The sequence below is a fragment of the Pteropus medius genome, unplaced genomic scaffold (genome assembly GCF_902729225.1).
Source record: "Pteropus medius unplaced genomic scaffold, Ma_sr-lr_union100, whole genome shotgun sequence".
In the NCBI taxonomy this organism is placed as follows: domain Eukaryota; kingdom Metazoa; phylum Chordata; class Mammalia; order Chiroptera; family Pteropodidae; genus Pteropus; species Pteropus medius.
In genome coordinates this window covers 2,203,586-2,231,432 of record NW_024346065.1, presented here as the reverse complement: position 1 = coordinate 2,231,432, position 27,847 = coordinate 2,203,586, and the positions used below count along the sequence as shown (strand labels likewise).

General features: G+C 48.2%; 1 protein-coding gene across 21 annotated transcripts in view; it reads left to right on the top strand.

Annotated features, from left to right (window-relative positions):
* The window catches only part of TMEM229B (transmembrane protein 229B), a 34,889-nt gene extending 7,457 nt beyond the window's left edge, over positions 1 to 27,432 (top strand). For 3 of the 21 annotated variants that reach the window (XM_039875275.1, XM_039875273.1, XM_039875274.1), the window contains exons 2-6: positions 7,775 to 7,943; positions 14,320 to 14,500; positions 18,643 to 18,745; positions 18,954 to 19,069; positions 23,786 to 27,432. In XM_039875275.1, the coding sequence (XP_039731209.1) occupies positions 19,061 to 19,069; positions 23,786 to 24,310 (534 nt within the window). In that variant the 5' untranslated portion in view covers positions 7,775 to 7,943; positions 14,320 to 14,500; positions 18,643 to 18,745; positions 18,954 to 19,060 and the 3' untranslated portion in view covers positions 24,311 to 27,432. Of the gene's footprint in view, positions 1 to 7,774; positions 7,944 to 14,177; positions 14,202 to 14,319; positions 14,501 to 18,642; positions 18,746 to 18,953; positions 19,070 to 19,284; positions 19,490 to 21,008; positions 21,092 to 23,785 lie in introns of those variants that run through there. The other 18 variants (XM_039875278.1, XM_039875276.1, XM_039875279.1 and 15 more) reach the window with 16 other exon arrangements.
* Positions 27,433 to 27,847: the final 415 nt, after the last annotated feature.

Sequence of the window (27,847 nt, the reverse complement as noted above, 5' to 3'; positions counted from 1 at the left end):
TGTGGTCATTTTAAGTCACAGTGCAGCATTTAATGTGTCCAGCCCTTTGTCACTAGGCTGGGAAGGACAGGAAAGGGCTCATTTGGCCAGCGCTATTGTTTGCCAGCTTCCAGCTTCCTGGGTCGGGCAGGTATTTAATGCTGATTTGCTCCCTCATAGCCATGTTCATGGTTTCTCAGAGATTCCTTTCCCCCAATTGCTGGGATCATTCACTTCCAGTTGTCTTGGAAAGAGCAAATTATCCTCCGTTCTAGATCATAGTTCTTTCAACAACCCCTAAAATCCAGTGATTCACCTCTAGCCTCTTTTGGCTAAGGTCCTTCAGTCTGTCTGAGAGGCACCTTATGGACAAGACCTGCTCTGACCTCATGCCAGCCCTCTCTTACAGGTGGCCCACATAGTCCAAGGAAACAATCCACATTTTTTGGTGCAGTGAACCCAGGAATGCAGGCCGACCCCTCACCCCGCCCTCTAGCTCAGCCATCTCCCTTGGCTCCTCTGGTAGCAGACGGCCAGACTCTGTCTCATGCCTCAGGTGTCTCAGGTGGTGGTCAGATGCTAGTTCACCCTGTCTTCCCAGTTGCAGGGTCAGAAATCAAGTTTCTCGAGTGGTCCTGTTGAAGCCCCTCCCGCTGCTTTGGGAACATCAGGCCTGTTGTACTTGGTGCCTTAGTTAAGACTTTTGACTTAACCTCTGGTTTTATGTGTATCATTAAAACCATAACTATCACAAGAAGCCCATGATTTCATGGACATTATTGCTTAGGCTAAGGCTATAGTATATATTTAACTAAAAATTTAACTTCAATAAAAAGGTTAACAACATCTAACGTTTATTGAGTACTTATAATGCCAGGTACTGTTCTGAGTACAGCAAACATGCTCTTTCATTTAACCCTCATGAGGGAGGCACTTGTATTATCTCTAGTTTGCAAATGAGTAAACTGAGGCAAAGAGAGGTTAAACATCTTGTCCAAGGTCACACAGTTGGCATCTGAGCTAGATTCAGATGGAAAGAGCTGACCTCAGAGTGTGCACTCTAAACCACTACGCTCTGTCTCTTCCCACAAGGGTGGTGGGTAGCCATGACAAGTCGTGGAGACTGGAGGCGAATGGCTGGGAAATGTTGCCTCAGGATGTTCGCTCCGGTGTTCCAGCTCTCTATGCATTGCTTCTACCTGGTTTTCTAACAACCCTTTCTGTGCCCTTTACCAGAGCCTAACCCACATGCCCGGATCACCTGCCCTGCACATGCCCGCCCCACAACTCATACTATTTCTCAGCCTGGAGGACGCTCATCTGCTCTGTTGGCTCCCTGAGCTGAAGTCCTTTTTAAAGTCAGAGCCCATCTTTGCTGCAAAAATGTATTTGACCAAAACTATTTTAGCTGGGATCTTTTAACACTAAATTGGCAAACATTATGTGCTTTTATGCAGGGAGCAGTGAAGAACGGTTAGCAAACCCAGATACTGGTCTCTGCCTGCCATCAACTGCCCGTTGCTAACTTATGCAAGGCCTCCTACTTGTCTGAAACTTGGTTTCATCATTTTTAAAGTGTGGGTGTGGACTAGCTCCTTTCAGTTTTTAATATTCTATAATTTAGGTTTACTTTCTTGTCTCTACTAACTTTTAAGTTCTTGAGGGCTGGAATTGTGTCTCATATGTCTTAGGATCTCCCAGGACTCTGCACAAAGTTTACACACAGAAGGTGTTTAATAATGTAAGTTGGATGGCTGGTGTGAATGCTGCTGTAAGTCTGCTCTGGGCTTGACTAACTTTTCAAAATCGCCTTCTTCTGGGGGATCACCAGCAAGGACTTTGCAATTCTCTTTTCTGCATAAGTTTATAACAAAAGTTTGCGGTCCAAACTGCTGCCTCTTTTCTTTCTTAAAAATGCGTTTCCAGATTCACTGTTTGAAAATCCAAAATGTTCTAAAGCTGAAAGCTTTTCTTTAACTCTTGTGATTGCAAAACCTGATCTGGACTAATGAGAGACCACAGGTCATCTGTCTACTTTGCAGAGTATGACTATTCATAGAGGCGGCTGCAGAAATGTTCTTATGTTTGATGTGGGGTGCTGCCCCAGACACTGCCGTGAGATTATGTAATCTACGGGATGTGCTCTGCATTACGTTTTTAAAAAATTTATTTATTTACTTTTTATTTAAAATTTATTGGGGTGACATTAATCAATAAAATCCAATAAGTTTCAAGAACATTACCTTTTAAAGAATCTAAAATTCTTGAATTCTAAGGGTTTCCGATAAGGGATTGTGGCACTCTGTGCTGTTTCTACACAGAGGTGCTACTGGCACCAGGGATGGGACAGGCCTTTGTTATGTGGGACTCTTGCAACATCACAGAACCTCACCTGACCCTGCCTCACCTGAACCCCAGCCCTGGTTCCAATACAACTACAGCCAGAACCTTAGTTTACCAATTTGATTTTGTAAAATATTGTATAACAGTGTCATTTATCTTGATCATTTTTTTGGCATCCTCTTAAATTCAAATTTCATGCCCTAGGTGAATACCTCTCTTGCCTCACCCTAGTCCCAGCCCTGTGTGACTCCTAAACCTAAAAGGCTTTTTCTTTTCCCACTGCTTCTTCTCTGGGATGAACGGGTCTGTCCTTAGGGTTGGAGGTATCTTCTAGGTGTTCGTCTTTCAGTTTAACGTGGATGAGAGCCACATTGGCTCCTCGGCCAAGGCAGCACACCAGAGAGACTTGTAAACTGGTTCCTTGATGTACTTCTTACTTGTGGATGGGTCTTTGGAGCTCAAGTGAGCCTGGGTCCTCTCCTTCTTTCTAGGAAGTGATACAGCTACTCATTTAAGCGTCAATCTGCTTGTTAATTCCTACAGCTGCTTTGACCTGGTGTTTTAAAAATTTTTTAAAAATATACAAATGTTCCTGGAAAAACATGAAAACAATAGAAATATGTACAATGATGGAATCTAAAGTGTTCTATTGTGTTTTATTAATTTTTTGATGAGGAAACAGAGGAGAGCTGATAGAGGTGATAGAGTGTTAGTTGAAGAGCCAGACTCAGAAAGATCTGTTTCTGGACCTCCCATTAGCACTCCAAGATGGCAGGCTGCTCCCTTCCTTTCTCCCCAGGCCCCTGTGTCCTCAGGTTGGAAAAGACACTTGAGTCAGGACACATTTTTTTTTTTCCCCTTTGTCCCTTTTTGGCAGTAATGGGCACGCCCTTGGGAATTCAGGCTTCCTTTTCCCCACCATTAAATAACCAGCCCCTCTCAGAATCTGAACCCTGAGTATTTCTGGACTGCCTTTTTAACCCATTGGAGGTCCTCTGAGATCATTTCCCTATCCCTATTCCTGTCCACAATTCCTTGCTATATAGGATTTTCCATAAATACATATCCTTAAGCATCCTCTTACAAACTGTTTACTCATCTTCTCATCCATTAAGATGATATTCCCCAGACCAAGCCTGGCACCCATGTATTTGACTTCTTCTAAACACATCTTCACCTCCAGACGTGGAACCATTTATTATTTCCCTGGCCCCTACAGATGACCTGTGGTCTTCTACCTATTGTCATTATGCTGGAAAATGTTGAGATAGACTATAATTTAAATTAATCATAGAAATGAAATTTCCCAAATGTGCCCAATTGAATAGTTTTCTTAAGCCCTATAGATTTACCGCATTGTGCGTATACTCATCATTTACGAGCTTCCTGTAGATATCTATAAAAGACCATTGAATATATTCTGTGGGATTGATTATTTGAAGCCACCCTGATTCTGCTCACCCCTTCGTTCCCTTTAGCACTATAGTTTCTCTCGCTTCCAGGGGCACACCATGTGGAGTGGTGCCCCCTTTCAATTTGGCCAATCTTTGCAATGTCTCCTAATTACCCTGAATAGAATTCATAGATAATCTGACCTACCTATTTACATGTTTAAAAATATAAATAAAAGTGCCTTAACTGTCATAGAAAAGGAACAAAGAATAAATGAGTTATAATATAATATCACTTTTTCTAAGATGTAATTGCTTGGGCATGACCACATAGACGATAGAAGTAAATCATTTGCTTGAACCTCTATGTAGAAGCGCTGAGAATGTAACAGCCATGAACATGCACAAGATACAGGTGTGTTGTGTGAGTGATTTGAATACCAGGAAGGGTGCTGCTGAAGTTGATGTGATTTTCCAAAATGGTGAACCACTCTTGGTAAAGTTCCAAAGAACATAAAATGCCCCCTTGATTTGTACTCTAATGGCATCCATGGACAACTCAGTATATGTTAAAACCGTGAAAAAATGCTCTACATCTATTTCAGGAAGGGAGTTTGATTCTAGATGCAGATAATTGCAAATGGGTTTTTCACCTCTGAATGTCCAGTAGACCATTCTAAAGTCATTTGGGAGGGTTCTTTTGTGGGTTATTGTGGGAAGTACAGGACATCTGGCAGTACTTGTAGCAGACCCTACCCACCGTGGTGCTGATAGAGGATCCCCACTTTCCCAGGGGTGGCCCTGTTGAGAATTACTGGCATGGAAGAAGGACCAGGACCTGTGTTCTAGGTCTGGTTTATAGTACCTCAGTGTTTATGTGACCTTAACTCCAGATGTCAGGGAAATTTAATGACACATGTCCTGCCAGCCTTTGGGATTGTGGCTCGCTGTGCTCCCCACCACGACTCGGGACAGCCAGAGCACTTACGTGTGCCCCTAGCATATATCCCACCCACGAGCTCTCCCTCGCTGTGGTTTCTTTTAGCATTTAAACGTCCTTATGTCTCTCTCATCTAGAAAAGAAGGAAGGGAGGGAGGGAGACACCTCCCTCATCTCTACTTCTCCAGCAGCTTTCTCTCCCTTTTCCTTCACAAGCAAATTTCTCAAAAGAGTCATCCATACACACCATCTCTGCCACCTCCCTTTCTAGTCACTCCTCCTTCTTAAATAGTCCCCAGTAACCTCGGGGTTACTGCTAAATCTCTTCAGCCTCTGTCTAACTTGTCTCTGTAATTGACCACCACCCCCAAACTCTCCTGCCCTACTTCCCTGACAGAGTTCTTTCTTGGGTGTCCTGTTGCCTCTCTGGCCCTTCCTCAGGCCCCACTCACAGCACCTCATCCTCTGCCAGCCCTGAATGACACCTATTCTACCTTCTCCCCAGCATGCTCCTTCTCCATCCAGCTGGGCCCCAGACCTGCCCCAGCCTAGAGTTCTGTGGGCATCTCAGACTTAGAGCTTCTGAAACGCAGCAGCTCATTGCGAGTCGCCTCCAACTTGCACCTCTTCCTGTATCCTCTTCTCTCAGAGAATGACACCTCCATTGCCCAGGTCAGAAGTCTGGGTGTCATCTTCCACTCCTTCCTCTCTTTCACCCTCACCCCGTCTTATCAGTTCTGCTTTCTTAATAGCTCTCGAGTCTTCACTAATTTGAGTGCCTGCTTGACCCATATTGTCATTTAGGACTGCAACCTCTGCTTACTGTTTGGGCTGAATTAAAATCTTTAGAGGCCCTCAGCACTGACCATAAGTAATTAAAAATAGAATCTATAAGTAATTACAAATAAGTTATTACAGTTCTAAGTTACGCTATTAAAATCATGGTTTAAGAAACAACAAAATTAAGAAATTTACTTGTGTAATGAAGCCACAAGAGCTTCTTTTTGCTTCTCTCTCATTTTCGCCTCTTTAAAATCATTTTCTTTGGTGCTCCATCATAGGCGATACCCTAGCAGGCCAGCTGAGCAATCCAAGACCACTTAGAATGTCAACCTCCTGTGGCTAATGCTTGGGTCTTTGCTTCCTCGGTCTTTGCATATACCTGGTGGCATGACATAGATACTGAGTGATTGTTTAATGAACATGTTAGTGAATGCATAAAAATGAGATCGACTTGAAAGGGCTCACTGAAATAAAAAGCATGATCAGAATGTAAGTTATTAGCTTTCTGGCGTTTGATGTTACAGTAGAATTTCCAAGGTTTTGTGTTTCCAGTGTTTTAAAAACAACCAGCCCCACGGTTGTGCTTTAGCTTTCATACTCCAACATACTTAGCGTTGCATAGTCTGCACATGAAAAATGTATATAAGCATTTCTGAATTAATAAGTAAATGAATTTATACAATATGATGGTTTACTCGATTCTCTTCAGCCTGCAGTGAGGCTGTTTAAAGAGACTCTGTCCGGCTGTGAGTTATTTGAGTGACCTCACCCAGCTGTGACAGACAGTGAACCTGGTGAGAGAGGCTGTGCCAGTGTGTGGGGTGGGAGAGGGGTGCTGCTTTGGAGTAACACGCATGATGACGATGGCGCTGTGGGAAATGGGGCATCCACTCTAGAAAGCCTGCATATGATCCCAGAAGGGACAAATGTGGCCTACAGGCTAAAGTCAGGCAGCATCAATAGGACTAGCCACAAAATTTGCGGGGGGCGGTAAACGAAGTACCTTATAAAACCCTTAGAAGGCTTAACAAATATAACTTGCTTGATTCTTGTGGGCTTTTGAACAAAAAAGGTGTCAAAACATTTTCAGAAGATATTAACTAAGTATAAGAATAGACCCAAAAGGTTAATCGACCCTGTCCTCTGGTATTTATAGGGAGGCCTCCTAGAAGATTGCTGATCTTGGGAGAGGAAGGAATAAATCGATGAAAAAGTAATAAAAGAGGAGGGCCAAACTGGGAAAGGGAATGTGCCCATGAGGGATGTTTTGGCAGAGCTGGAATTTTTGTGCCTGTTACAAGCATATGATGACCAGTGTCCTCCCTTTGTGTCCACCCCACCCGCTGTCTAATTGAAGGGACCCTTTTGTTGTTTTTTTCTCAAAACTTTTTATTTGGAAAGCAGTCTCAGGCTTATAGAAAAGTTGCCAGAAGAGTACAAAACACCCATATACTCTTTATCCAAATTTACTCTTTGATATTTTGCCTCATTTGCTCGCACGCTTTCTCTCTCTCTCTCTCAATTTTTTTCTGAACCATTGAAGAGTAAGTTGCTTATATCACAGCCCTTTACATATTTTAGTGTGGATTTCCTGAGAATAAGGATATTGTTTTATATAACCTTCAGTAAATTGAATATTATGATACTTTATCCCATCTGCTGGTTGTATTCCAGTTTGGTCAATTGACCCAGTAATGTCCTTTATAGCATTTTTCCCCCCTCTCCAGTATAGGATCCTATACTGCATTTTGTTGTCATCTCTTTTTAATCTGTTTTCATGTTCCTCAGCCTTTCTTTGTCTTTCCTGACATTGGCATCTTTGAAAACTATAGCCTCCTCCTCCTCCTTTAAAAAAAATATAGAGTGTTCTTCCCTTTGGATTTGTCTGATGTTGCCTCGTGTTAAGACTCTGGGTTACGCACTCCCAGCTGGGATATAACTGAGTGACGTGCGTCCCTTTCAGTATATTACATCCCGAGGCACCGAATGTTCATCTGCCCCTTCTGTGTGACGTGAAGTTTGATCACTCAGTCAAAGCGTTGTCCAGTTTCCTTACTGTGTATTTACTATTTTCCCTCACTACAGTAAGCAATCTGTGGGGAGATACCTTAAGACCATATAAATATCCTGCTCTTCATCAACACTTCCCCCCTGGATTTACCAACTGTCCCCTCTAGGTTTGCAGATATTTCTGGATCCCATGTATGGTGTGGGAGTTCAAAGCTGTCTGGGACCAGATGGCCCATTTCCGAGGGCCTTGCCCGTGTGCTGTGCTGGGCCCAGTCCTGTTGAATAACCCACATTTTCATAATAGTTTTCCTCTTCCTACTTCCACCAGGAACAGAAGCTGATTCGTCATTCACTCAGCTGACATATGAAAATGTTCTTGCGAAAACCTCTGAGCTTTATTAGGCACAGTAGGGCCTAAGGAGAAGGTTGGTGCCCTCTCGGTGTCTTTAAGGAGCCTACCATAGAGTTGGGGAGACAAGACTTGGACTCACTGAAAGGTAAAGGGCATAAAAGTTGTCAGGACTGTGACCCCACAGGACAGCTCAACCAGAGCTGTCCCAAGACCCTGGAGAATTAGGTGCCCTTGGAATTTTGGAAGAAGAGGGATGAGGTGGGTTAAGTAGGATGCAGGAACATTCCCTTAATTAGGCTAATCTTTGAGTGCACAATTGAAGAACAGGCAAATATGGGTAAACAGGATAGATAAGGGCTTTCGAGGAGGGGAACCATGTGCTCAGAGACCAGGATATGGGAGCATGGATGATGCAATTGAGAGACAGTGAGTTATAGACCGACTTGGATAGGGCCAAGGGCTGTTACAGAGGTCAGAATCTACCTCCTTTTGCTTTGCAAAGTAACTGCTTTGCAACCAAATCTTATTGAGCTCCTATCTCAGGTCAAGCATTTAAAAAAATAACTTTTCCAATTCTAAAAGTAATACATGTTTGGTATAAGAAATTTAGAAAAATAGAATATGTAAAAAAATTTTTAATGACGTCACTCTATTCTTATCTGATCCAGAGATAACCTGTTAACCACAGTGTTTCCTACATTTCTAAGATCTTTAACCTTTTTCTGCTAACAGTCTTGTTTTGTTTCATGGATTTAGTAGCAACTCTTATCCCTCAGAGGATATTAATCATATCTTTAAAAACGGTTCATTCTGTTGGCTTTATTAATTTTGTTTTCTAGCTAGAACTTCTGCTCTGAAATTTGGTGCTGCTTTTGTGGTTGGTTTTTGTCAAATGTTTATGTGCTCCTCTCTCTGTATTTTGAGGTTTTCCAGTGACCTCTCTGTGAATGCTGAGTCTATGCTCCAGAGCGAGCCACCACTGTTTGTGGCCAGGAGGGTGGGATGTGCCTGCTGGAGCTGGCAGGAGCTGGTCTAGGTGTCCCCTTGCCTCCCTACCACAGTGTTCAGGGCACAAGCATGAGGTGGGCAGGAGCCCACTTGCCTGGCTGCTACAAATCCAATCACTAACCTCTCAGGGGCTCTCCTGGGCCCCTGATCTGCTCCTCTCAGCATAGAATCTTCAGCTACACTGCTTGAGTTCAAATCCTAGTCCAGGTACTTACTAGCACTATGACCTTGGGAAAGCTATGTAGCTCAGGGTCTTATTTATAAAGTGGGAATAATAATAGTCTCTATCTCAAAGGATTTTTGTGAGGGTTAAATGAGATAATAGAAGCCAAAGTTCTTAGAATAGTGTCTGGCATATAAATGTCTATATGAGGTCAGTTGTTATTATTATTATTTTTTTTTCGTGGTTTTATTTCGGGGGTCATGGTTTCTCCATCAGTTTATTCACATCTGCCTTCCATCTTCAGGGAACCCCTATAATTCCTTCTTGTTTTCTAGCACTGTAATGTATTTAGTCTTCCTAGAAAATGCCTTTTCTGTCATTTTCTAGGGTCTTGGAGGAGGCAGGTATAGGCCTCTGGCCTGCCATCTTGATACAGTCATGCATTTCCTTCAAGTTCTTTTTATCTGAGTATATGTAAGTGTGTCATTGTTATCTGTGATATATACATCAGGGCATCCATTATCATGCGCATCATCTTGCCCCAGCTCAGAGCTAGTCTCACCTCTAGGTGTGAGATACCGGATGCTGACTCTCTCCTATACAGGACCGGGAGGTGATGAGTTCTCTCCTCAGCCTTGCTCAGGCTGGTTTGAGGCTGTCCTAATGAATGTAATGGGTCCTCTGTTTCCTTTGTCAAAAGGAATGTTAATTATTTTCAGCAGTCTAATTACGTGGCTAATGAGAGACTGACTGAGATAACATTCCCTTTAATTACTCTTGCCTAAGTGCTGTTTGAAGTCATATTTCGAGCATGTTGCAAGACTCGATATTTTGGAGGTAGATGGAGCTGTCCAGTGAAAGAATAGTGAGGAGCCAGGACTTCTGGGATAAGGCTCATGGTGAAAGGGTCTGGCTGAAGGCAGTGCCCAGCCCAGTGTGTGCTGGCCTTTCCTCTGCACCAGTGCTTAAAGGAAGGGACAGATCGGGTCAGGTATAGAGCAAACAGTGTCCATGCCAGTTACCCCAGAACAACTCTCGTTCCTCAGTCTTTCACCAATGCACCTGCCCTTCAGGCCTCTGAGCCAGGCCTCCGCACTCTCGGAGGACCTGCGTTCTGCCTTTCCCCCGATTCGACACATGGATATTGAGTTCCTACTGTATATCAAGTTTATTCAGGCCATGGATGCAAAGAGAAGGAAGTCATAGTCCAAATAGCTTTCTCAAACAAAATGTTAGTCATACCCCTCCCTTCTTTGCCCAGAATAAATTCCACATATTTGTATTCTGACCCCTACCACCTTCCCAGGTCGATCTGTGCTATGGCCTTTCTGTGGTTCTGATGTGATGCCCTTTAATACCTGGGCCTTCATGGGCAGACCCTTGGAAGGTGGCTCTCCCAAGCCCCAGGGTGGACTCAAATAGGCTGGAAGCTCACATGAGACTGTCTATGACAACCTATCGCCAACTGTAGGTGGCCCATTGCCATAGGTAAATTAAGTCTCCCGGTTCCTGTCCACACGTCCCCATCTCTCATGAGTGGTAGAGCAGAGAAGAGTGTTTACGTGTGCTCAATAAATAGACGTTGACTGCTGGAATACAATACCTCAAATAAACAAACCAGCCTCCACGGGACTTCTTGGACTAGGTCTCCTGGTCATTTCGAAATCTCTGGGGTGACTTGGCTGTAGAAAGCTGTGAAAAGTAGGACACTGGGTGTCATACTGTTGAGGCGGTCCAGCTTGTCCTCTGAAAGACCCACTGGACTTCTTTCTACCTCTACTGGTGAGGCAACAGAGGGGTAGGGTCTCCATTGCTTTGAAGGCGTGAGGTAACCTGAAGGACACCCTAAGTACGTGATCCTAATAGCGAGAACCCAGATAAATGCCTGGTTACTTTGTCGGTGAGGTTGTGAGACCACACTGTCTGTTCTTTTCCAGCTGACAGGAGGAGCCTTGCTGGTCTCATGTGATGAGGATTCTAGGGCCCCTCAGCTGCCGCCTGATGGGATCTGCATAGGGGATTATTGATGAAGGGGAGGTGAGGCAGCTCTTTACAGTAACACATGCCTGGCTCTGGGATGGCAGCCAGGCAGCTAATTAGAGAGCCCAGCAGCTGTCCAGCCTTTCAGGCAGCAAGCAGCAGCTCCCCAGTGCCAGGAGGTGGGATGGGAGGGAAAGGAGAGGGGCCTGGGGCCAGAGACTATCCTCCAAGGTACAGGGGATGAGTGGTCAGGGTTTGTGCAGAGGGGGCATTGGGAGAGGCATGTAAAGTTGAGTGGGTGGATAGGTAGGAGGAAGGAAGAAGAGGAGGGTGACGGGACAGGTGGTCTCCATGTGAGACAGAGGACAGGGTGGTGAGACGTTCAGCTGGCAGGGAAACCCAGATTCCAAGCCCTGAGTGAGTGGTCACAGAGTAGAAGGACAAGGCCAAGTGGAGTCGGGGGCAGTTCCATCTCCTCTCTCTACCCACCTGCCCTATGCCATTTGGGTCCCCAGGGCCTAGGTCTCCTTGCTCCCCAAAGGAAGTTGACCAGACACAGCTTTTCCTCTAGGGGGATTTGGAACTCCAGTTGCATTTGTAATTGAGTGCTGTCACGCCTTGGTTTGGGAAGTTGCCAAATCCACTTGTGTTCTTGTCTGGTCTTACGACAGGACAAGCAAAAGCATTTCTTCTGGTTACGTAGGAAGAACTGGGGGTTGGGGGGCTTTGAGTAACCAGAGGGATCTTCGATAGATTTTTGGGGCATTTTCTCTTTACTTTGCAAGCACCGCGGGGTGAGAGAGATTTAGGGAGAGTTAAGGAAGAGGAGAGTGGAAGAGAAAGAGGGATAGTGTTTTGCCTGCTGCTTCCCGGCTCCTGTCTTGGGTTCCTGGCCATAGAGATGGGGGCGGGGTTGGGGTGGGGGTATATCTGGTTTTTAGGTTCCAGTCAGAGAAGCAGAGATTCAATCCTGCAAGCCCAGCTTACCCTAAATAGTTATAGGGGAGGAGAGAGAATGATGCAGAGGGAATTTCCTGCCAGCAGCTGCTGGTTAAACCTTTTTGGGAAATGAATCCTACTTGCATGAAAACTGGATGTACCTTTTGAGAGTGCCAGCACATTGTAGAAATAACAGAATAGCCATTGTTATTCTCTGACTTGAACTTGAACTTGGCCCCTTGCCCCCATAGGAGCCCACAGTGTCTCAGGGATGCCTGGGATGCTCTGTTCCTGCCCCAGATTTCTTTGTATGATGTATCTTCTGTATTGTTCAGACCCAAGGCACCCATCCCATATATCCTCACCTCTCAATCCGGCGATGGGAGAAAGGAGAGCAAGCACCCTCCTTTCTTCCCTCACCTGCAGAGACAGCCCTGCCCGTTGTAAACCAGTGTTTATAGTGCTTCGTGGGAGAGAGCCCTTCCATGATGGGATTCTGAAAATTAGAGAGAATGCCCCAGCCATCACTATGTTTGGCTAATAATGCTGGATGGTGCAGTCACCTAAGAACTTAGCTGGACCCGTCTCCATCTTGCTTGTCCATCCATCCAACAGAAATTCCGTGGTCTCAAGGAATTCACAATGTGGAAGGGGAAACACATAATAATTTTAAGATGGGACAGTAGGTTTCAAAGAAGGATGTTCAAAGGAGGGGGCTGGGGACAGCTTATCACTTGGAGGCAGAGGTGAGACCCCTGCTATACCATCGCTTCCTCCTGCAGCCCCCGCCAGCATCCTCAGTAAGAGCCTGCAGACCAGGAAGCAGGAGGTGTCCAGAGGCTGGCCCGAGAGGGAGCCTGTTCTGACTTCTGTGGCTTCAACTGCCTGGGAGGCACCTCAGCCAGCAATGGGCTCTGAAGGCTGACTGCAGAGACTGGCTGGCTGTGCTGCCAGGATGTGGGCTTTGGTTTCTGTTTCTTTTTTTTGTTTTGACTTCTGCTATTGATGTGGCCTGCTTAGGGCCCAGGGAAGGGGAAGTACCCATGGGTGGGATTGAATTCCCCAGGCACAGGATCATGGTGGTGCCCAGGGTGGCAAGGGTGGTGGATATGCCCCATTAAAGTCCTTTTCTCGAGGTGACAGGTACAGGCCATGGTGACCCCTGCCCGTCAGCAGGCAGGCTGAAAGAAGGGAGGATGATGGAGGATGGACAGATGGGACAAAGTTGGAGGCTCCTTGTGGAGGAGCTGGCGAGGGACAGAGGCAAGGCAGAGCACTGCCCACTGCCCACCGCACCCCTTGTCCTTCACTTCTGTCAGTGCAGAGGCCCCAGGGAGAGACCCAGGCTGTGCTCACCCTCTCCACCTACAAGCACGTGTGCACACAATGAATTTTAGGTTTTCTACCTTTGCCCTTTCATTTCTCAGTTCCCCTGCTGCCTTGCAAAAGTGTCAGTTTAGGGAGCAAGGGCCTGAGTCACCCCTGCTCAAAGAGCCTGGGGTAGGTGAAGGAGAAAGGGTGTCAACATAGGGTGGCTCCTCTGGAGTCTACCCTATTTAACTATTCGTGGGGTGGGGGTGCCATCTCCTACCCCCATTCACATCTGGCTTCTGAGAGGCTGGCACATCCTTCGCTAGGGCCGTGCTGGACCTGAGCTCTGTCCTCGGGATGCACATGGTGCTGCATCCAAGGGTATTTAGGGAAGCTTCAGCACCTTCCCGTTAAAATAATAAATGTCAGGATCTCTATCAAATGGTCAGGTCTTAGGGATACATTAAAAGTATGTACATGGCAAGGGGCGTTATAAAGTCAGATTTATATCAGTTTACAGCCAATTATTGATGTTAACGGGAAGGGCCTCAACAACAATAATGATAAAATAATAGAATGAAATAAATATTAGTGTAGGGGGATTGCAGGTAGAGGGTTTTAGCACATTTTTGTTGTTGTTGTTGGTATGCTTGTTTTACTGTGTTGCGCTTAACTCCCCAAATGCTAAAACAAATATCCTACATTGCCTGCCTTCCAAGAGGCTCTTGACCACCCTTGAAAACAGGTGTACCCACTACAGGGTGAAGGTGAGAGTGAAATTTGAGGCTAAATGAGAATGGAGTTGGCTTCTTAAATTCTATCCGCTCTCAGATTTACACGTGTGTACACATTCACTTGTAGTACCCTTCTGTCCACGTGTGAACTGGGATGCATCCCAGGCTCTCAGCGTTCGATTAACCAGACCTGAGCAAACAGGATGGCTGAGAGGAGGTGGCAGTCTCCAGGAGAAGGCCTGGGTAGCCTGGGCAGGATGTCTGTCTGGTACTGAGTCCAGAGCCAGGGCCCTTGCAGGGTTTGCCTGAGGCTACCTCTCTGGCTGGCCTGGTAGGTTGAAGCTGGGGCAGTTTAAGCTAATGAACACCTCCTCTTTTATTCCCAGGGACACATGGAAGCCGCCTGCCCACTAGAGGAGGATCAGCTAAGCCCTGGGGCTGATGCTTGCCCACACTACTGAGAATGGCACCGAGGCGCACCAGGCACCAGGACGGAGGTTAACCTGGGACACTCCTGGACAGTGATCCCGATGTCTGTTCTGAGCCGCGCACTCAAGGGTGTGATAAGTGAGTATGTTACAGGCTCCCTGGGGACTACCAGCCCTCTCTGCCTCAGCAGCAGGGGCCCAGGTCTGGAAGTCCCAGTTCTGAGCCTGCTTTCTATCCAAGGGCCTGCCATAGGGCAGGAATGGGAGAGAGGTGTCCAGCAGTTTTAGGCCATGTCCTGTGCTGGAGCCATCTTATAGCCACATGGCCTCCAAAAACTGGGCCAGCCCCAGATTTGGCTGACACGATTGACGTGAGCTACCCGGCACATAGGAGATGGCATCTTCCCCAATTCTCTTTCTTGTCTGTAGGCTTTGGGCCTCGGGCTCTACCTGTGTGCCGTGGGAACTGTTCCTCGCCTGGGACTTGGATTCTGCCCAGATGCCATGAGCAGTTTCCATGACCCTGGGTGGAACATCCAGGGCACTGGGAGGTGAGGGATTTGTGGCACCTGAGCTGCCATAAATGTAGCCATCAGGGGTTCAAGAGGAGCAAGGGCTCCGCTGCTTCAGCCGCATCTCCTCCTCCATCTAGACGGCTCCATGCAGGGCGAGAGGCCCCGACCGTGCAGTCTCTCCTGTGCTCACGTGGCCTTTCTTTCCCACTGTGGCCTCCGGCTTTTCCTGGATGATACTTTAAAATATAAATTGGCTGTTTTCCCAAGCCCCAGAGTCCTATCCAGCCTGAAGGCAATTCTGTCCCACTGAAGGCAGACAGTCCCACTGTGGGATCAGGGACCAGAAGGCAGAGAGGTCCCTGGAAGGCAGGTCAGGGAGAGCTGGTGCTTTTGTACCTGACTGGACAAGCTTTTAGGGGCGGCTGGCCTTGTCCATGGGAGCCCAGAGCCTTAGACTCCGCGGAGGAGTTTGCAGGGAGGGAAAAGACTAACCATATATTTCTCAACTTTAGGTAGAGCTTGACTCTGCTGCCAATTGAGAGTTTCAAACGCAGAGCTAAAATCTGTTTCACTGAGCCTGGGTTTGCAAAATCAGTTTGTGATTGGAAGTTTCTTTCAGGAAGTGTTGTCTTGGGTCGATTTGTAGCTGGGGTGGTGTGAACATGCTTGGACCGTGGGAGTGGAAAGATGTCTGCGGAGGCCACTGTGGGATGCAGTGACTCAGATGGGAGACTCTTTCCCACATGACACAGGATTCCCCAGAGCAATCTACGTCCTCAGCCTTTAAACTAGTGTAACCTTCTGTCCAGTGATCCCACTTCTGGAAGATGTCAATAAGAAATCTTTCATTAGAAAATAGTCCCAGAGAAGAAAAGGGCTGAATTCTTTTGTTACGGGCATAAAAAGGATGTTTCCAGTGGTGTCACCGCAACGGTAGAAATGGGAAACAGTTGTTCTCCCTTTCGTTGAACATCTATGTTAAGTAAATTGTAGTTTTCTGCTTGGTGGAATATTACACGGCCATTATAATAATGAGAACATAGGCAATATCACGACTTGGAAAAACAATTATGATATAAGTGAAAATATCTGGTTACAGAATAAATACATTATGGTAACTTGTAAAATAAACGTGAGAAAAAGTTGCAAAGGGGAAAAGATAATGGCTGCTTGTTTGGTGGAATTATGAATGCTTTTTCTTTCTATGACACGTGGATTTGCTTTTTTTAAACTAATTTTAATCTGGATGAATACACCATACATCATTAACAGTGACTTTCTCTAAGATGTTGGATGATGGAAGACTTTGCTTTCTAAGTCATTCCTTTCCATAATGTTTAAATTTCAGCTGTGAGCACATGTTACTTTTATAATCAGAAAAAATAACAAAGATATTTTAAAATGCTAGAATTAAAAAATTTTTAAAGGCCATATTTCCCAAGAAAGAGAAGAGGAAGGCTGAGCTGGCTAGCTGTTGGTACCTACCCTCATTCGTGTTCAAGGGTCTGGGCCAGTTTGGACTCATTCATTCATTCATGCATTCCAAAGGTATTAGTAGGTCTTATTGCCAGGCACCATTCTAGGCACTGGCTACCCAGCAGCGAAAAAAGAGAGCCCCTGCCCTCGTGGGGCTTTCATTCTAGTTGGGGGAGATAGACAATGAACAAGTAGCGAAATATCAGAAAGTGAAAGTGCTGTGAAGAAAATAAAATGGGATGATGTGAGTGATGGGGAGGCTATTTTGGATTGGAGATCAGAGGTCTCTAAGGGGTGACAGTTGAGTTGAGACCTGAATGACAATGAGGATGCAGGCACATGAGGTCTAGGAAGAGCCTCGCTGGCAACTCACAGGATGCCCAGCCTATGGGGCCCATCCATAGAGTGCCCTTTGCTGCTTGAGCCCTGGGGACCCTCTGTGCCAGGGCTGCCTCCATTCCCCAAGCCCACTGGCCCCGCCCTGCACCTGCCAGCTGGGATTTGCTTATCATCTGAGGCCCTCTAAAATCCTTCCCCGCCTGCCGCCCTATGTGAGGTGGTTGCTTCTGGCTCTCTGCTGCTGTTCCAGGCACAGGGCTTCTCTGGGCAGCCTGCATGCTGGCCACTGCTCTTGGCTGGCAGGTCTGGGCCATCTGAGATTCCCGGTAGCATTGGGATGGGCTGGCAGCCAGAGAGGCTCTGGGTAACGTGTGGCCTGGAGAGGGGTCTTTGAATGTCGCTTGCCTTGAGGCTCTGAGAGGTGGCTGTTGTCATGGTCCTGAGGGGTCCGCATGTGATCCTGGAGGACCTTCTTGTGGGTCCTGCCAGAATTGGGCCTCAAAACAGAACTTGGTCTCAGAATAGCCTCAAAGGCTCCGACACCCAGTTCTGAGCTTCACTGATGATCTACCTAGAATTTCATGTCCTTCTTGCATCCTGTTGTCTCTTCATACACTATCCCAGCCTTCCAGAAGCAGAAGCTCAGAAAATGTTAGCACCCTCGGAAGAGCCTGTAGCCAGCTTCAAGCAGTGCAGTGTGCTGGTTGGGAGTGAAGGCTCTGGAGCTGGGTTTGAATTCTAGCTCTGCCTTTTTATTTTTTTCCTTCTTTTTTCCTTTTTTTTGTATCTCTGCCTTTTATAGCTGTAAGAACTTAGGCTAATTATTTAGCCTTTCTCTGCCTTCATCACCCCATCTGTCAAATGGGCTCGAAGAGTATCTGAGTTAATGTATACATGAAAAGTGCTGAGAAGCGTGCCTGATTATTATTATTATTATTGTGACTTGGGAGATGGAAGGAGAACCGTCCCAGGGGCCTTTCCTGGGGGATGCCCACAACACGAGAGGGTGGAACCCTGGCATCTGGGCCAGCCAGTGACCACAGGCATTTTCCCTCACTTGCTTCCCTTTGGCCCTGAAGTAAGCCCATGTTTTCATCCCCACCACCCCAACTTGATAACCACAGGGCAAGCTCAGGATAGTTTCAGACCTCACGTCTTGCACCCAGATGCAAGAGCAGCTGCCCACCCCTCACTGATTCCACTGGCCTCCAGCGGGACTCAGGTTACTCACGCTGTCCCCGACTGCCTTGCTCTCAGCCTCCACCCCACTCTCCCACCCCCCCCCCAGAAGGGCTGTGCATCTCCCCAAAGTGTCGGACTAGAGTGATTTTGGTGCCTGAGGATGGGGAGTAAAATTTGGGAAGTAAATGGGTGAAAGAGGAAGGCCTGCCTCACTCGGCTCCATGGAAAGGGAAGCTGGATTTTCTAGCAAGATGGTCCTTTGGACAAAAATTCCCAGTGTCGTTGTGTTGTGGCACCTCAGCTTCCTGGAACGTGATGGGAGTTTTTGGCAAAACCAGAGGACAATCACGTCTTCTGGTTTTGCCTCCAGCCTGCCTTGGACTCTTATGGCATTCTATTTGCCCCTCTCAACTGCTCTCTCTGCTCACTGCTCTCGGAAGGTGAGGTACTCCTAGGGAGCAGGGCTCTGAAGGCCAGCCCCCTCCCTTCCAATCACCTGTCCCCTTGGAGAGGCAGTGCCCTGCCCTGACAAGTGTCCTTGAGTTTTGGCCCTTCGCTGGAACTCTCTGTTCCTAGGCTCTTTCATCAACAAGGATGAGGAGTTTCATCAACACTTATACTTGAGTGTTGCTCCATAAAATCTCTCTTGTGAAATTGTCCACTGCTCTCCAGACTTTTTTCTCCTGCTTCGGTCTTATGCTCTCCTTCTCTTCACTCCGCCCCGTGTTTTCTTTCTTGGGCTGTCCCATTTTTGTGTCATGGTCCTCAGGATGGTGTGTTTGTGACCGGGAGAAAGAGGCAACGTCCAGCGTGCTGCTGCCACTTCCTGATGGCGGCTCTCCCAGGGCTCTGATCCCAGGCTGAGCAAGGAGGTACCACAGGGTCTGGGGCTAAGGGCTCAGGAGGGGACTCCGGGCAGGGATAGGTGTCCATTGGGCTCAGCAGAGGGTGCATGAGCCTGTCCTAGCTCAGAGTATAAGCACCGCTCCTGCGGTTATTAGACATGGGTTTGGGGAATGGAGTTCTGAAAATGCACCCAAGCCATGCCTGCCTCTCATCTCAGCGTCTGTCCCACCACAGCGTGAGCCGCCATCCCAGCTGACTACACTTCCTCATATCCCTGGTCCCCGTCTTCACCCCTATCTCCTGGCCCCAGCCGGACTTCCAGTCTCCTCCGTTTGACTTGAATGGACCAGGTGTGTTCTCCTTGAGTGACCCCTTGGACTTGGTCTGACCTTGCCTAGGTTTGCTTCCTCTCTACCTCCCTTTGTTCTTACAGGTATAGAAGATTCCAGAAATGGAATCCAGGCCTCTGGCTGACCCTGTTTCTCCCCCATCCGCTCTTCTGTTCAGCAGCTTACCCTCTGTCTCCCTTTAACAGCTCCTTCTTTAATCTTGCTTCTGCTCATAGGGTTTGGGAATCCAGCTCTTCCATGTTACCTGCTCCAGGGGTGGCTGGAGCCTCTGATTTGTTACTCATTGGGAAACCATTCTTTGCGGCCCCAAAGATGAGACCAAAGGGCAAGGAGAGCAGGGTTATAAAATCGGCATCAAGGTCGGGAGCTTACCTGAGTGACGAACCCACTTGTTATGTCAGGCCGCTGCACAGCTAAATGGTAAGCCCTCTCCTCAGATCCTGTGGGAAGGAGGAGCCAGGGGTGCGAGTGCAGGTCAGGTAGACAGACCCAAGTTCGGAGGGGCCTGAGTAGGGCGGGAAGCGGAGTGGTGTGTCGGGGTTTCAGGATGACATGAGGGTGTGAGAAGCCGTGCCAGGAACACTAGCCCTTTCATTCCACCCTTCTTTTCGAGGCTGGCCTCCAGAGGGCTGCTTCTGACACCCTTCCCCTCTCAGCCTCGTGGAAGCTGGAAGCTCACGTTGACTCTCCTCAGCTGAGTCTTCCTTCTCCCTCAGGCTGTATGTACCATTATTGTTCTCACAAGTTATTTGGCTGCCAGGTTGGTGCTCTGGGTGGAGGGGAAGACCTGTCTTGCTTGGCAAGGAAGACTGTGTGACTGCTAGTGAGGGGTAAGGTAGGAAAGGGCACTCTGAGCGACGGGAGCCAACCACGAAGCCTGGCTCGGTGCCAGAATGACAGCCACCTTATCTTAAGCTTTGGCTGTATTCTCAGTAGTGTATATCTATTAACTCATTCATCCTCACAATAACCCTCAGAGGTAGTTACTCTTATTATCCTCACTCTACTTACAAGGCGCTGAGGCATAGAAAGGTCGAGTAAGATGCCCTAGACCCTGCAGGTGGGAGGTATCAGTCAGGATGAAAAACCAGGCAGTTAGGTTCTAGAGTCCCTGTGCTTAACCAGTACGCTCTATTCAAACCTGAATGTCATGGTTTGTTGCTGGGGGTGGCTCAGGGGTCAAGAAGCTGTTTCCTTAGGTTCATTTGTCTGGTAAATCTATTGAGCATCTCATATGTACAAGGCACAAAGATGAGTAATATTCATTCAACAAATTTTTTTAGATAAAATTTATTTTTATAAAAGTTATATGTACTTATTTAAAAAAAATGGTAGACTGTACAGAAAAGTACAAAGAAGGAAATAAAAGTCACTTATGATGTCACCCTCCAGAGATGATTGTGGCTAAAATTTTGGTATATTTACATGTATGTATGCCTTTGCAAAATCAAAATCATATTAAATATTCAGGTTAAAGTACTGCTTTCTTTCTCTTAACATTGTATTAAGCAAACGTTCATCGAGTGGCTCCTAGAGCTGGCCTTCAGATGAATCATGGCAAAGCTGAGTGGTGACTGTGTCACAGAAATGAGCTGGGTGCAAAGGTGGACAGACAGGGCAGTGGATAGAGCTGGAGTTGGAGCTGCTTAGGACAATCTTCACGGAAGAGGAGCTGACTCTTGAGGGATTATGAGTTCATGGGCCATGGGTGGGGATGGTGATGACGGTGGTAGCAGTTGAGAAGGACAGCCCAGGTAGCAAAAACAGCAATGTAAAGGTTTGGAGGACAGGATTTGAAGCAGAGGTGGGTCACAAACGGGCTTTGCCAGCCATCCCTAGGGGGTTGAGCCTTACGATGTACATGTTAAAGATCCACTAATGGGCTTTAAGTGGGGAGAAACATCAGATTTGCATTTTAGAAAGATTACTGTTTCTACAGGCTCTTTCCTAGTGAGATGAGTGAATTGGAAAGGAGCCAGGCAAGGAAGAAGACAAGCTGGGAGACTGTTTGGAGTCATCCAGGTGAGAGATGACAAGGGCTTGAACCAGAGCTGCAGCAATAAGAAAGGAATGAAGAGAAGGAGATGAATTTCAAAGATATTTAAGAAGTAGAAAGGACAGGAGTTAATGGCTGACCTGGTGTTTTGCCATGTGACTTGCTTCAGCCAATAAGATGCTAATGGGCATGATTAACCAGAGTCTTGAAAAGCGCTGGTGCAGCCAGGCTTACTTGCTCTGTGCCTCTGCCATTGCCATGAGAAGAATGTGCTGGGGTTTGTCCCCTGGGCCCAGAAAGGAGATGAGAGACAAGTGGAGCAGAGCCACCGCAGTCAAGAGTAGGACAGAGCTCCCAGAGGACTCATAGTCTCATAGTGGAATTCTTGAGTCCCATGATCTGCCAAGCTATAGACATGTAAGCTGTAATAATAAATGAAAGATTGAAGTGAGATTATGGAAAGTCTTGAATGCCAGGCCAAAGATGCTATAGGGTTTCATTAGGAAATGGGGAGCCATTGAATGTTTTTGAGCAGGGGAGTAACATTAGACACTCATGTCTAACAGATGGACAGTAGTATGCAGTGGGATGAATTTTGAAGTAGAAATCAAGAGCTGTGGATTCTAGTCTCAGCTCTTCCATTTACTGGTGCTGGAATATGGGACAAATGACTTCCCTCTGAGCCTCGACTGTCTCTCTTAAAAAATGGGAGTAAAACTATCAGCCCTTCACATGAATCTTAACCGTGTAAGAACCGATGACGAAATGTGAACGAGAGTATTTGAAAGATCACGAAGCAATGCACAAGGGTGGGTATTATTGTGAGAAGGCCAACCGGAGCTGAAAGATGAGACTGGGTTTCCCAGACAGGCAAGCAGACAGTAGATGTCATCTCGTTAACCTCTGACCCTGCTCCCACCTTGGAGAGGGTTTTGACGGCAATGTCAAGCCTGGTGTCCATTGGCAGCTGGCAGAGCTGGGATTCATGTTCTCCTGCTCTGCCTTCCTATTCTTGATGCAGTTCTGAACTCCCCTCCCCACCCTCTGTGTAAATAATATGTGTCATTTAGAGAATGCCTGCTCAGGAGAGGCCTGTGCCATGGCTGCAGAGCAGAAGACTGGAAACAGTTGCCGCCCTCAAGGAGTACACAGGCGAGTTGGATCAAAAGGGCATGTGCCTCAAAATAGTAAATAGGGTGGCATTTGATAAAGGGCCAAATGAGTGATTCAGACAGTTGCTGGTGAAGGATGAGGAGAAAGCAGAGAGGCCTGTGGGCTGGGCCAGTCTTTGGGGAAGCAGGACAGGGCCTTAAAGACTGGCCAGGGTTCAAAGAGAGGACAGAAAGGGGAATAAGAAAGGGAGGGGAGGACTCTCTCCTATGTTAGCCGCTGGTTTCCTCTCAACATCGAAACTAAACACCAAGACCCCACTTAATGGAGCAGTTAAAGACAAATGTGACCACAAGCTACCACTTCACACTCATTGGGATGGCCATCATCAGAAAACCAGAAAATAACAAGTGCTGGCAAGGATGTGGAGAAATTGGAACCCTTGTGTGTTGCTGGTGGGAATGTAAAATGGTACAGGCGCTATGGGAAACAGCAAGGCCATGCCTCAAAAAATAAAAGCAGGATGGCCATACGTCCCACCAATTCCACTTCTGAGTATATACCCAAAAGGTTAGAAGCAGGGACACAAGAAGATATTTATGCCCGTGTTCACAGCAGCATGGTAAAATGGCATTATTCACAATAGCCAAAAGGTGGGAGCAACCCCTTAATGGATGAATAAACAAAATGTGATGTATTTAGATATATAGATCACAATGGGATATTATTCAGCCTTATAAAGTGAAAGAAATTTTGACACATGCCTCAGTATTGATGAACCTTGAAGACATTATGCTATGTGAAATAAGCCAGCCACGAAAGGATGGATGTTGTATGAGTCCACTTAAATGAGATACCTGGAGTAGTCCAACTTACAGCCACAAAATAGACTGGTGGTTGCCGGGGTCTGGGGAGGGGATGTGAGTTAGTGTTTAATGAATATGGACTTTCAGCTGGAAAAGGTCTGGAGATGGATGGTGGTGGTGGTTGGTTGCACAACAATGTAAGTGCATTTAATACCACTTAATTGTACACTTAAAAATGGTTAAAATGGTAAATATTATGTTGTATATATGTGAATACACACACATTAAAGGCGAATGTGATAGCATGCTTAGAAAGATCTCAGAAATATGAATAATGTGGAACTGCTTAAGAAGAAGTCGGGGAAGTGACGGGGACCCTGGTGGATGGGCCTGGTGAGAAATCAGCTAGGAGCCTAGAAATGGGGGTGATTAGTGAGCCAGGACAGCTGACTCTTTAACTGACCACAGATAATCCAAAAAAGTTATTGTAGGGAGAGCAGTAAACACCTCCTTCCAAGCAGCATGTGAGTAGAGTTACTCTGAGGAAGCCACGGGGATTGTTTGACTTCTTCCTTTCACTTCTCATGCCCGCCTGGCTAAGGTAAGGAATATGGAATAAAGTAATGAACCTGGAATGAAGTCAAGGTTATGGTTGGTAACCAAAGGGAACGGTAGAGGCAGCTTTGGAATCCACTCTGCCCAGGTTACATCAGAGATTTGGTCTGGTTGGTGGGAAGGAAACAGGAGAGGCTCTCCCCCTCCCTACATTCCTCCTTCCCTCACCTGTCTCTTTTGTGTCCCCAGCAGCTGGCCCCAGTCTGCGCCATGGCTTCCGCGGAGCCCCTGACAGCGCTGTCCCGCTGGTACCTGTATGCCATCCATGGCTACTTCTGCGAGGTGATGTTCACGGCGGCCTGGGAGTTTGTGGTGAACTTTAACTGGAAGTTCCCGGGGGTCACGAGCGTGTGGGCGCTCTTCATCTACGGCACCTCCATCCTGATCGTGGAGCGCATGTACCTGCGCCTGCGGGGCCGCTGCCCGCTGTTGGTGCGCTGCCTCATCTACACGCTCTGGACCTACCTGTGGGAGTTCACCACTGGCTTCATCCTGCGCCAGTTCAACGCCTGCCCCTGGGACTACTCCCAGTTCGACTTTGACTTCATGGGTCTCATCACCCTGGAGTACGCAGTGCCCTGGTTCTGCGGCTCCCTCATCATGGAGCAGTTCATCATCCGCAACACCCTCCGCCTCCGCTTTGACAAGGACGCTGAGCCTGGGCTGCCCGGGGAACCCCTGGCCCTGGCCAACGGCCACGTCAAGACTGACTGAGTTGGGGGCTGGTGGGGGTGGGCAGATCTCACCTGGGCCCTGTGGGGGAAGGTACCAAGCCAGTGGAACTGCTCCCTGCCCCATCCCGGCCTCAGCCCTGTAGGGCTCGTACAGTCCCCTTTCCTTCCGCTGTGCACAGGCGTTGGGGGCCTGGGCCGGTGATGGGGGTGGGGGTGTCGCGGCAGGACTTTGAGAACGGTCCGTGGGTCTCTGCTCAGCTCAGAGGCTGGTAGCAGGAGACCTCTGTCTTAGCAGCGACTAGGCCACCTGGGTGACTTTGGAAGCAGAAGGCCCTGTCCTGGCTAAGAGGCTCTGAGAAGTGGGCAAACGGTGGGAGGCAAGGTCTGAGGAGGCTTTGGGGTACTGCCTTGGCCACCTGGTGCCCTGTCACCTGGTTTAGTTAGGCTCTGGCTGGTTCCATTAGGCAATATTCAGGTGCTTGCTTGCAACCAATACCTCCCCGGGAGCCTGCCGAGCTGCAGCCCAAGAAGAGACTGGGCAGCCAGGAGGCTGCTTGGCAGCTGTCTGCGAGGGCTGGAAGGCCTTCCCTTGGCTCCCCTCCCCTCCCCCAGGGCCCCATGCTGCTTTCTTGGCCTTCTGGGGTCCCCCTGGTGCTGGATTCCCACCAACCTTGGGCTTTTGGAGGTTTCAATCCCTGTGTGTTCGGTGGCGTTTCCCCCTTTTCTCTTATTTTCAAGGCTTTTACCACTAGCAGCCCTTTATCCATGTCAATCACCCCACCAGTTGCCAACCCCAATGCCCTAGCCAACACAGCAGCTGCCAGAGCTAGAACCCTGGGACAGACCCCGCCCGCCCTCTGCAGCCATTCCTCCACTATGCCCCAGTCTGGTGGGCTGTGGCAGTGCCCTGGTGCTCTCCTCCGCCCGTGCCCACTCCCCACAGTGGCCCAGCTAAAAACGAATGATACGCACAACACACAGTCAGGCCGAGATGGGCCCCACAGATCCCCAGTGGGGACCTAGAGACAAATCGATGTGTGTGTTTGTGGTGGTGGGGAGGTATAGGCACACCTGACTGGTTTATTTTTAAGCCAGTCAGGGGCAACCTAGCATTCTAGGGGATGGAAGAGCAATATCCGTTGTTGGAGACCCATGGAGGATGTGCGAGGGAGAAAAAGATGAAGGCCTCTCAGCTTTGGGAGGGACTTTGGAGCATCCTTGTGGGGAAGGCATCAGTTCTGGTTCTGCCATAGCCCCAGCCCTGCAGCAAAACCTCCTCAGGGCTACCTCCTCCCCACCCCTCCCGGCAATGCTGACACTTTGAGCTTGCTCCTTAAACAGTATTGACCCTGCCACGCTCACAGGCATTGTCATCTTGGTGGCCCTGCTTTCCTGTGACAGGTACATTGCTGGCAGCGGACAGGTGAAAGCTTCACTTCAGCCCACTTCCAGCTCTGCCCCTACTCTCCAAGGGGAGGGGTCCATCAGAATGCAGCCTATCCCATGGTACATGGTCTCTTCTTGACCACATTAGGCCTCTTAGGTAGAAATTAGCCTTTCCCTTTTTATAGAACATTAAAAAGTGATAATACCACCCGTGGAGAGAATCTCCTCCTTCTTGCTGTGTTTCTCCACCTAGGTCATGCAGACAGCACCGGGCCAGGACAGGTGGGCTGGGTGTGGGCAGAAGTCGTGTCCCAGACTGGGAGAAAGGCTGGGAGACTCTGCCTTTGGCAGGATTGCTTTCTGCAGTTGACCCTGCCCAGGAGGAAGGGTATTTCCCAGTCTCTGTGTCCTGGGCAGGTTCCTCAGATCCAGGCAGGAAATACATTCTGCAGGGGCCAGTCTTACCTTTGATTTTACTGTGGCCTCAATTCCAGGGCTTGGGGCTTCCAGGGATTCATGTTTCCAGTGGGGGTAGATTGCTTTCCATCTACAGGTGGAGAGGATTCCAGAAGAAGAATATTGTTTGGCTTCCATGTGTCCTCTTGGTAATTGTTTCCTTGGTCCTCTCCCCCAACCATGCAGTCTCAGCCTCCTGGACCCCAGCACCCCTGCAGGCCCCCATGGGGCCCCTAGACCACACTATCTGCCTTTGCTCTCCCCTAGCACGACAGAATCCGAAGGTCAGTCTGTTAATGTCTCCCAACATAAGGCTTCCAAAATTCTCAGCCCGATGAAGCCCTTGAATGACCCACCGAGTCTGACTGCTCCAGATGTTGCCCTATGGGCATTCCTTGGCACCATCTTCTCTCTGGGCCCTAAAAACCCCCACGTATGGGAGGTCCCGAAGTAAACCTGCCTGCCTGACAGTGTGCAGAACATTTTGTTTCTGTTTCATTCAGGTGCCCCAAAGCTCCCATTGTCCCTCATAGGGCACAGAGCCCCCAGCAAGGGGAGGCAATGAGCCAGGGCTTGACCACAGCATCTGCAGGCTCAGAGCTCACTGGCGATAGCCCAGACTTCAGCTCTTCTTTCTTGGGCATCTTCAGGGCCCCAATTCCTTAGTGCCCAGGGTCTCAAACTGTGGAGTAATCCCAGCCCTGCCAAGCAGTGGAGGTCCTGGTGGGGAGAGTCGGCTTGCTATTTATGAACCTCTGGTGTCCTGGGCCTCTCGCCGCTGGACATGGCAGCATCTCTGAGTTACAGATCACCACGTGCTGCCCTGCATGGTTGAACTGCTTCTGGTGTCTGCTAGGTATCTTGTCCTTTGTGCCCTGTTCCCTCTGATGCCAGTGAGTCATAATGGCATCACAATGGCCTATGCTTATTCTCAGCAATAATACCTGGGGAGTGCCCATGAGTCCCTTTTGTCCTGGTCCCTTGGCCTCTGCATGGGTCTCCTGGGGAGGAAGCCACTGAGGGGGTCAGTTCATGAGAACAGGTACTTATGAAGCTCTGGGCTGTGCAGACATAATCATAAGGGATGCATAGAGAGGCCAGCCTTGGAGGAGCTATGGCTAAGGCCAGGAGAGGACCGTCCACCTTGACCCACCCCAGCTCTGCAAAAGGGTGTTTGAGGCAGGTGGGACTGTCTCCAAACTGCGGCGCTCTTCAGAAGGACACGTGACTGGTTTGTGCACCCATTGCCTGCTCTGTCTCTGTTGGTCTCTCTTTCTTTTCACATTCATGCACATAAAATATACCGGTGTTTGTGTTCTAGGACTGGCTCTGACCCATCTCTGTTTCTTCTGTTTTGAAGCCCTTTCCTAGGGGTTGCTGGAAGCCAGGCCCTTTACACTCTGGCATCACACTGTCCTGAATCAGAGGCCTGCTGGGTAGGGCAGGTGGTTCTTCCTGCCAGTCCTTTTCACTGTCTCTACTCTGACCCTCTCTGGTCCCCGGAATTCTCCACCCACCCCGCCCCCCACCCCCATCAGCAGCATAATGTGGTCCAGGCCTTACTTGTTCCCAGGCTGCAAGGCAGCTGAGGAGTCCTGGATAATATCCGGATTGGCTACAGGTTAGCTGGCCTTGAAATGAGCTCTTCTGGAACACATCAGCCATGACCTGGGATGTCTCAAGGGGCAGGAGGGCCCAGGAATGGACTGAGGGTGCCCCCAAAGAGCTGGAAGAC